Here is a 9,920-nt window from a genome sequence, read left to right as displayed (position 1 = left end):
ACAACCATTTAAGTGCTACATTATTTCTTGTGCACGCAGGGTTGCTTTGCATCTCCCAATCTTGACCTGGAGTCTAGGGATTTGTCCATAAGATGTCGCTGTGACCCTGTTTCCATTGACCAGCTGTTCCTATCCCCTCTTCTCCGTGGTTGGGATTTAAACATGGCGGAGCGCATGGCAGCACGTTTGGCCGCTCAGGAAGAACAAATAGAACTGCTAAGCAATGAAATTGAACGACTCCGTGATGGAATCTGTGGCGGCCAGAACACCCACAAGGCACTGGGCAGCAGCCCGGAGTTGGAGAACCTTCGGACCGAGAACGAAAAACTGAAGTACCGGCTGATCCACCTCCGCCGGGGTCTGCAGGAGGAACTGGCTTTAGAAGCGCTGCAGGGCCAGGCACCGGCTCAGAAAGGCCAAGACAGAAAGGAGAAAGCCGTAAAGCAAAACCAGAAGAACAACATTCAAAAGAACAACACCCAACCCAAGGTTTTTACTGTTTTGGGATTGCTGATACTCGTATTGCGGTTTTGAATGAGCTCATAGAGCATGTTCATTTAATTCAGTCAGAACTGTCAATTGCAACTGTAAAGGGCAATGTTAGTCTCAAAATAACTGTCCTGCTGATGGTCACAGCTGTTGAGTATTGTCTGATCAGGAGTATTTGCACTTCATGGCTGAAATGCCACACATTCACAGACGCTAATATTTCCATGATGTATTCACTGAATTTTTAAACACTTTGTTTATCTTCTCCCCTCCCATTGTCTTTTCAAGCATGTGGCCTCTGAGCCCAAACCAGCAGATAAAAACAAGAAGAAGGAAAAAGCAGCAGCAGCAGGAGGTGAAAAAGGAGCAGGAAAGGTTAGCTATGAGGCAAACGCATGTCCTTACCACCCCCCTTGCTCTCCCATTCCATTCTCTAAAGCCTAATTTTAATACTTGCTTCCGACCAAAACACAAGTCAACACTACAGCCCGAAACACTTAACATATTTGAGTTGTTCATCACCTTTGGCCCAGACTCAGGAATTGGCTGATTGACTGATCTCCCCTCCTCCCCCTCAGTTGAAGCCCTTGCCCAGCTTCATATCAGAGCGTCTGGAGCTGTACGAGGAGCTGAAGAAGGAGAGCGATGCCCTGTTGGCCAAGCGTGCTGCGGAGAGCCACCCCATCTCGGTGGTGCTACCGGATGGGCAGAAAGTGCAAGCCCAGGCCTGGGTCTCCTGCCCCTACCAGATAGCCTGCAGCATCAGGTGAGGGGTGAAGATGAATGTTTCTCTGTGGTAGCTTAGGGCCTGTGTTCGCTCTTGCTGAGTGACACATCTGAGATGCTTACAACGCCTGGGTGTGCTTATGTCAGTGTGATGCACTGCTGACCTTGTTTTGTTTTTGTGGAACTATCATTTCAGCACCAGTCTGCTGTCCATAATAGAGAACCACAACCTTTGCTTCCGTGGTTAAACAACATCTGCATGGTCATAACATGATGACATAACAAATCAAATAAAAAATAAAACAACAACAACCTGTCACAGGAAAGTGTTCAGCCGGTCAACCATTATGTCATCAGTCCTAAAACAGAAATATTTTTGGCAAAATAATTGCATTTCAAACTAAAATATGAAAGAATGTGCAGTGTATTTTGATTTAAATGGATTATCAAATCAACCAGTATACAAACATCCATAGAAAATGCCTCTCAATGCTCCTGTCATAGAATGTATATTTATTTTCTAAAGTGGTTTAAATGACCATGTTCTACATTCAGCCAGGGTCTTGCAGACAACTCTGTGATTGCCCGTGTGGACGGAGAACTTTGGGATCTGGATCGGCCTCTTGAGAAGGACTGCTCTCTGGAGCTGCTGCGCTTTGACAGTGACGACGCACAAGCTGTGAGTGTTTTCCCATAATGCCTCACAAAATCTCTTTTCTTGCGCACAGTTTATCTCACTCTTGAACTCCTTAACTCTGCTACTAGGGCCATGGCATCTTACACTGCCTGTGCCCTGCACATTTGTGGGACTGGAATATTAAATAAAATATTACACAATTGACACCAAAATCTTTCCCGAGTCCCCAAAATCACAGAATCACTTCACAGATTCTCTAGTGTTTCCTGACTCTTGGGTCTCCTTTGTGTAGTATGGTAGCACTAACCAGGCACCCCCTTTGCTTCCCCCTGGTCAGGTCTACTGGCACTCCAGTGCCCATATCCTGGGAGAAGCCATGGAGAAATTCTATGGGGGCTGTCTCTGCTATGGACCCCCAATAGAGAATGGTTTCTACTATGACATGTTCTTGGATGGACAGGAGTAAGTGGTTGTTATTGCTATGTGTTGTAGGAAGGCTTGGGAAGAAATGATGACGTGACTTAAAATGGGACTGTGACTAAAGGCAGAGCTACCACAATTTTGTTCTGAGAGATTCGTGTGTCTCTCTTAATAAAAATCCCCATCTTTCTCTTTCTCTTCATCTTCCTCTCTTTCTCTTTCTCTTTCTCTCTCTCTCTCGCTCTCTCTCTCTTTCTCTCTCTCAGTGGGAGTGTGTCGAGCTCAGAGTTTGGAGATCTGGAGTCCATCTGTAAAGTCATAATGAAGGATAAACAGCCCTTTGAGAGGCTGGAGATAAGCAAGGAGACCCTGCTGCGCATGTTTAAGGTTGGGCCAATAGGATGCATTTGTAGAATCATTTAACTCCATGTTAAATAAACATGACTACATGCAGCTCTTCAGTTCTTTATCACTCTCATCAAATCGTCTCTTTTTAGCATTGTTTGTTGTTTAACAAATGTATGTACTTAACTAGTACTTAACTCGCACTTATAGTAGTTACATTCCTGTACTTTTTTATGTAAAGTAGTATTTATTGTTACAATAGGTCTCTATTGCTCGTAGCTTGATTGTTCTCTCCTTTGTAGATGGCTTTGGATAAAAGCGTCTGCTAAATTACTAAATAATGTGTGTGTGTGTGTGTGTGTGTGTGTGTGTGTGTGTGTATATATATATATTATACCTTTTTTTAAATAATATATTAAAAAGCCCTTCTGCATTCATTTGAATAACGAACACCAGTTCTACAGGGGTTACAGTTACATCAAATGTTGTTAAGTGTTATTTATGATTATGTTATGGTTATGGACACTTTTATCCCATTCCATTTATAAAACAATTTAGCGTATTTGTTTTTTTGTGGTTGGTAGTACAACAAGTTCAAATGCCGCATCCTAAATGAGAAGGTTACGACCCCCACCACAACAGTTTACAGGTAAAGTTGTGGCATGTTTGTATTTTTTTACACAGTTTATCTGAAGTAGAAAGCATAGAGAAACTGTAAAGGTTATATGTCTGTTGTAATGTGATTTATGAATGCTTTAACAGATGTGGTCCATTGATTGACCTGTGTCGAGGACCCCATGTTAGACATACTGGGAAGATTAAAGCCTTAAAGCTCTACAAGGTTTGTGAGTGACGCAGCAATTTTTCACGAAATACAGTGATTAAGTTAGTGAATACATTATTATAGGTATGTATATACAGCCGCGGAAAAAATTAAGAGACCACTTCAAAATTATTAGTTTATCTGGTTTTACTATTTATTGGTATGTGTTAAAGTAAAATGTACATTTTTGTTTTATTCTATAATCTACTGGCAACATTCCTACCAAATTTCAAATAAAAATATTGTCATTTAGATCATTTATTTGCAGAAAAATTACAATTGGTCAAAATAGCAAAAAAGATGCAGTGTCTTCAGATCTCGAATAATGCAAAGAAAACAAGCTCATATTCATTTTTAAACTACACAATACTAATGCTTTAACTTAGGAAGAGTTCAGAAATCAATATTTGGTGGAATAACCTTGATTTAAAATCACAACTTTCATGTGTCTTGGCATGCTCTCCACCAGTCTTTCACATTGCCGTTGGGTGACTTTATGCTACTCCTGGCGCAAGAATTCAAGCAGCTTGGCTTCTTTTCATGGCTTGTGACCATCCATCTTCCTCTTGATCACATTTCAGAGTTTTTTTTATGGGATTCAGGTCTCGAAATTGGGCTGGCCATGACAGGGTCCTGATCTGGTGATAATCCATCCACACCTTTACTGGCCTGGCTGTGTGGCATTGAGCATTGCCCTGCTGGAAAAAACACTTCTCAGAGTTGGGGAACATTGTCAGAGCAAAAGGAAGCAAGTTTTTCTCCTGGGACAACGTTGTACTTTGCCTGGCTGAGGTTTGTAAAAGACCATAAGGATTGAACCAAAGCGGACTGGAGGGTCTCCTAGTTTGTCTTCTCTGATGAGTCCAATTTTCAGCTTTGTCCAACACATGGTCGTCTGATGGTTAAACGGAGACCTGGAGAGGCCTACAAGCCACAGAGTCTTGCACCTACTTGCCAGTAGGTTATAGAATAAAACAAAAATGTACATTTTACTTTAACACATACCAATAAATAGTAAAACCAGAGAAACTGATAATTTTGAAGTGGTCTCTTAATTTTTTCCGCGGCTGTATATATCCCCTTCACTAATGTGTAGCACCCATGTGGATAATACAAAGGCAGCCATTTTTGCCCCAGTACACTCACTGAAAATTGAGGAGTGGGCAATTAACCATAACCTTCCGTTTTTGTGTGTCTTTGCCCACAGAATTCCTCCACATACTGGGAAGGGCGCTCCGACATGGAGACCTTACAGCGCATATATGGAATCTCCTTCCCCGACTCTAAGATGCTAAAGGAATGGGAGCGATTCCAAGAGGAAGCCCGGAACCGAGACCACCGCAAGATCGGAAAAGTACGGGGGGGGGGGGGGGGTGGGGTGAATTTTCATTCTAGTGTAAATCAATGTAAATAAATGTGGATTGATGTGTGATCCTGGCGGGGAGCATTTCATAGACACATATTCTAGTGGCGTATGTGTGATGGAAAAGGACTCTTGAAGAGAAACATACTCTGATAGCCTCTCATAGAACAATGTTTATGAACCGTTGGTAAGCTGGTATATTTTTGGCCTAAAGATTTAGGTGGGTGGAAATGTGCTAAAAGCCTACTGATTGCCAGTGGCCAAGTGGGTGTGCCTGACTTTCATTCTTTCCAGTCAGTCCCTTGCGGTTTGCCTCAACTGATTGGTGTTCAGTTAGTCTGGGTACTGATTGGTGTTCTTGGCCCCCTGATGGAAACCCAGCAGGCAGCCTCATGTACATGGGAGGAAATGAATGTTCCATGCACATCTGATTGTAATGGCCCCTTTTGATGAAGAGCTTTTATATATACAGCTTTTATATATACAATACCAGTCAAAAGTTTGGACACACCTCCAAAGTTTTTTCTTTACTTTCATTATTTTCTACATGGTAGATAAAACAAATTTTGTTTAGTACATCATTCCATATGTGTTCTTGCGTAGTCTAAATGTCTTCAGTATTAATCTACAATGTAGAAAATAATTAAAGTAAAGAAAACATTTCTCAAAAAAATTAAAGGTGTGTCCAAACTTTTGACTGGTGCTGTGTGTATATATATATAATATATATATCTTTATATGGAAGAAAACAAATACTGGCTCCTTCCATATGACAAGTGTTTTTTTCTGTGGCAATGCATTTAATGGTGTGCAAATATATCAGCAGGAGCAGTTTGTCATGAATTCATGAGCAGATTGGCCTCCATGTGTTCGATTAGTCTCCCACAGAGCTGAAAAGTCGCTAAAGTTCTCTCCTTACGTCTCTCCATTCTGGATCATAGGAACAGGAACTCTTCTTCTTCCATGACCTCAGTCCTGGCAGTTGCTTCTTCCTCCCTCGAGGGGCCTACGTGTATAACACCCTCACAGAATTTATCAGGGTAAAGACGCCACATTCTCCCTCACAACTCACACGTTTTGGGTCTCTACAGTGGTCTAGCAAATGCTCATTAAGTATATGAAGGTGAAGTGAAAACTAACACTTGAGAAACTGTATTGCTAATTGTTTTATTTAAGTGTGTGCATTCCCTTTCTACATGTGTACAGTGTCCTTGCAGGATTAATATTTATCGTTTCATAATATCTTACACAATGGAGTGTAGAATTGCAGGTAGTTGCAGATAGGACCAAGTAAAGAGGTGCGTGTTGTGCTATTTAAAATGTCTGATCTGTTTTTTGTTCTTCTCCCTCTGCTGTTCTCTGCTCTAAATTGCCTGCACAGGAGGAGTACTGCCGGAGAGGCTTCCAGGAAGTGGCGTCTCCTAATATCTACAACAGCAAGCTGTGGGAGACCTCGGGCCACTGGCAGCACTACAGTGAGAACATGTTCTCCTTCCCCGTGGAGCAGGACATCTTTGCTCTGAAGCCCATGAACTGCCCCGGACACTGGTAAGCCCTCAGCATCGGTTCATTTTCAACTCTTTGTACTGTACGCATGTTCAAAAACTGAAGACATACAAATCTTTATATGAGATAAAAAAAAAGTCCAACACATATGGTTAGAGGTGTTCGAAAATAACAATACACTTGTGTATCGTGATGTTTCCTGATACTGTATTGATTCTCAAACACATTGTATGGATTTTTCAATAATTATTTACATGCAAAGATTTGTGACAGACATTGGTTCCCTTTGTGTTGTGTTTAAACAGTGATCCCACTGTTCTGATTGTATTTATTTAAAAAAAACTGTTTTCCTGAAATTAGATTAAAAAAATTGCAATATATCAGTTTGCATAGAGTATCATAATATATTGGATCATACCCCCTGTATCATGATGGGAATCGTATTCTTGCCAATAGACAGATCTTCTTATGATTAATATTAAGATACTCCAGAAGAATTTTTCTGATCAATCCTCTTCACATGTTTTGTTTTCCTCTTTCTCCTCTTCATCACTTTCACCTCTGGTGCCTGGCCCAGCCTGATGTTCAGCCATCGGCCCCGGTCATGGCGTGAGCTGCCCCTGAGGCTGGCAGACTTCGGGGTCCTTCACCGCAACGAGCTGTCAGGGACACTAACGGGGCTCACCAGGGTGCGGCGCTTCCAACAGGATGATGCTCACATCTTCTGCACCATGGAACAGGTAGCAAGCTGAAAGAGTGCCTCATCTCGTGTAAGAGGGCTTTCATAACCGTAGATTGAACCGCATTACAAAGGAATATGTGAAATGGGTTTTCTTTTTTTAGGGGGGGGGGGGGGGGTCATTTTAAATGATTGTTGCTTTTCGTTTTGTCATCAGTTTTCCATCATTATCAATTCTTTTTTCCTTTTATTTTGTCCTTTCCCCCCCCCCATGTTCTCTTTTCTAACAGTATTTTACCCCTTACAGATTGAGTCTGAAATGAAGGGCTGCCTGGACTTCCTTCGCTGTGTTTATGATGTCTTTGGCTTCTCCTTCCAACTCTTTCTCTCTACTCGTCCAGAGAAGTATCTGGGTGACATTGCTGTTTGGAATCAAGCTGAAAAGGTAGTTCTGGAGGAAGCTAATCTTCTTGTACTCTATAAAAGTATATGTACATCTTGTATTCTATAAAATGAAGTTAGTTAATTTGTATTTGTATTGCTATGCTGAGTTTTCATTGCTCTCTTAAAGCAACTGGAGAATAGTCTAAATGAATTCGGGGAACCGTGGAAACTGAATCCAGGGGATGGAGCTTTTTATGGACCGAAGGTAATGCAGGGTCAACACTGTTGATAAATGTTAATGATTTGTATTACATTTACATGTCTATACTGTCAGAATATTGATTAAAAATGTCTACTGACCCTTATATACAAGTGTATAAAAAATGGTTGAATACTACTTCCTATGTCACCACAGATTGATATTAAGATCAAGGATGCTATTGGGCGCTACCACCAGTGTGCCACCATCCAGCTTGACTTCCAGCTTCCTATCCGCTTCAACCTGACCTTTGTGGGGTGAGTCATTGTTTGCCCTTTTGGACTTCACCAGCCTTTGAAGGACACTGTGCTGCAGACTTAGAATCTATATTTAAAAGATCATCTCTGTGCAACATTTACCCAGTGTGGGAGTGAGAACTGAAGAATGAAAGAACTGTTATGGCGCTGAAATTGAAAGTGAAAATGAAGTACTTCTTTTTCCAGGAAGGACGGAGATGACAAAGCCCGACCTGTCATCATTCACCGGGCCATCTTGGGCTCTGTGGAGAGGATGATTGCCATCCTCACTGAGAACTATGCTGGGAAGTGGTACGATTTAACTTTCTGCTTAAATATGTGCTGTTATCGCTTTTTTATTTCACATTACATCTCCCAAGGAGGATGGTTCTGGATTCGATCAGTCATCTGTCATTTTAAATTCATGTATTCTGTAATAATGAGTCATTGTGTGTACACTGACACATATTGATGGTACAGCTGAAGGCAGGGGCTCTTGTCAGATTGTGTTTTGACAAGTGTGATTATGTTGATGGCGGCTAATTTCCTCCCCGTCTTGCAGGCCGCTGTGGCTTTCCCCACGGCAGGTCATGGTCGTGCCTGTCAATCCTTCGCTGGAGGACTATGCCAAAGAGGTACACTTACGTTTCCTCAAATGTGTTTAGAGTGCCCAGGTTATCAGTGCTGTCATCCATTCCTTTGATTATTATATTGATTATTAATGTTCCGTTATTTTTCTTTTAATTCAGTGATTATTGTTATAGCTTGGACTTCATGTTTCTAAATGTAGGGGAGGAAGCACTGTCTAGCTCTGACTAACGATTTTTCTCTTGCTTCAGTTGTGTAAGCAGTTTGTGGAAGCAGGCTTCATGGCAGATGCCGATCTTGACTCCGGCTGTCTCCTGAACAAGAAGATCCGTAATGCCCAGCTCGCACAGTACAATTTCATCCTGGGTGAGAATTCATTCTGTTGTGCCGAAATAAATTAAAAATCCTCCCTTATTAGTATTCCACAGTCCTCCGATATGTCCACTCATGTTGTAGTTTGCCACCAGAGGAGCTTGTGCAGGAGTGTGAGGGTGTTGGGAAAGCTGTTTTGTTTTCGCTTGGCCACACTGTGAACATCTTTTGCCCTGGTGTTTTTGGCAGTGGTTGGCGAAAAGGAGAAGATGACTAACAGCGTGAATGTACGCACAAGAGACAACAAAGTTCATGGAGAGCTCTCTGTTGAGGAGGTTCTGGCCCGGCTGACCCTGCTGAAGCAGTCGCGTTGCCGGAATGCAGAGGAGGTGTTCTGACATCATGTGTGCCGTTGAGTCACCACACAACTTCACCACACAACTTCACCAGTGACACAAGACAAGGAGACATCTTAATATAAAATGGAAATAGGTGTGACCACTGGCAGTGTTTTTTTTGGGGGGAGGGGGTTAACACAGAAAGTAATAAATGAGGTTGGCAGAAGGTGTAGTAAGATGAGAAAAAAATGAAATGGTTGGTTGAGAGGGGGGTGAGAATTTGAATGTAGATGATTTTTAACCGTAGAGGTAACCTTTGACTGTGAGGTTATTCTGCTTTCTTTTGAGAGACAAGAAGTTGTGTCCATTTGACTGACTTGCCATGGTGTTCAGATTGCTCTTGAATAAAGCACTGAAACCCAATAGCTATCAAATTAACCAAACACATCACTGTGGCGACCTAGATAATTTGGCTACAAATGAAATCAATCATGAAGGAAATGCGCATAGTAAGTATGCTAAAGTTATGTTGTGTTTAAAGATTGATGCATAATGATTTATTGGTAAACATGTCATGGTAAGTGATTTTGAGTGTGTTAAAGAAGGATTTGTTAAGCTCTGTCTCTGTGTAAGTGTTGGTGGATCTTTGAAATAAACTCAAGACTATACAACAGTTATTCTCACATGTACTATTTTAATATAATTTAACATGAACAATCTTAGTAGGTTTTTAGTTGCATATTAATTAACCTTTTCATTACATGGATTTTCATTGTCTTTCAATCTGTTAAATTAATGCTGGATCACTAAACTAA

At 41.5% G+C, this 9,920-nt stretch overlaps 1 protein-coding gene across 1 annotated transcript; it reads left to right on the top strand.

The window, feature by feature from the left end:
* The first annotated feature begins 159 nt into the window (after nucleotides 1–159).
* Nucleotides 160–9,778, top strand: tars3 (threonyl-tRNA synthetase 3). The gene is made up of 19 exons (XM_080843174.1): nucleotides 160–489; nucleotides 778–864; nucleotides 1,068–1,255; nucleotides 1,771–1,894; nucleotides 2,190–2,314; nucleotides 2,539–2,659; nucleotides 3,202–3,266; nucleotides 3,380–3,458; nucleotides 4,648–4,794; nucleotides 5,745–5,843; nucleotides 6,185–6,351; nucleotides 6,887–7,049; nucleotides 7,296–7,433; nucleotides 7,560–7,637; nucleotides 7,788–7,888; nucleotides 8,075–8,179; nucleotides 8,430–8,502; nucleotides 8,707–8,821; nucleotides 9,017–9,778. Exons 1-19 carry the CDS (start codon nucleotides 163–165, stop codon nucleotides 9,163–9,165), a joined length of 2,451 nt encoding a protein of 816 aa, XP_080699300.1. The 5' UTR covers nucleotides 160–162; the 3' UTR covers nucleotides 9,166–9,778.
* Nucleotides 9,779–9,920: the final 142 nt, after the last annotated feature.

This window comes from Sprattus sprattus, assembly GCF_963457725.1.
Source record: "Sprattus sprattus genome assembly, chromosome: 8".
NCBI lineage: Eukaryota > Metazoa > Chordata > Actinopteri > Clupeiformes > Clupeidae > Sprattus > Sprattus sprattus.
The sequence above is the reverse complement of the archived record's forward strand: the minus strand, read 5'-3'. Positions and strand labels throughout refer to the sequence as shown.

Excerpts from the sequence above, each read along its gene's own strand:
- tars3 (XM_080843174.1), top strand. The coding sequence starts at position 163 with ATGGCGGAGCGCATGGCAGCACGTTTGGCCGCTCAGGAAGAACAAATA. Across the intron at positions 2,660-3,201 it reads CCCTGCTGCGCATGTTTAAG|TACAACAAGTTCAAATGCCG; the intron begins GTTGGGCCAATA and ends TGTGGTTGGTAG. Across the intron at positions 7,050-7,295 it reads TCTTCTGCACCATGGAACAG|ATTGAGTCTGAAATGAAGGG; the intron begins GTAGCAAGCTGA and ends TACCCCTTACAG.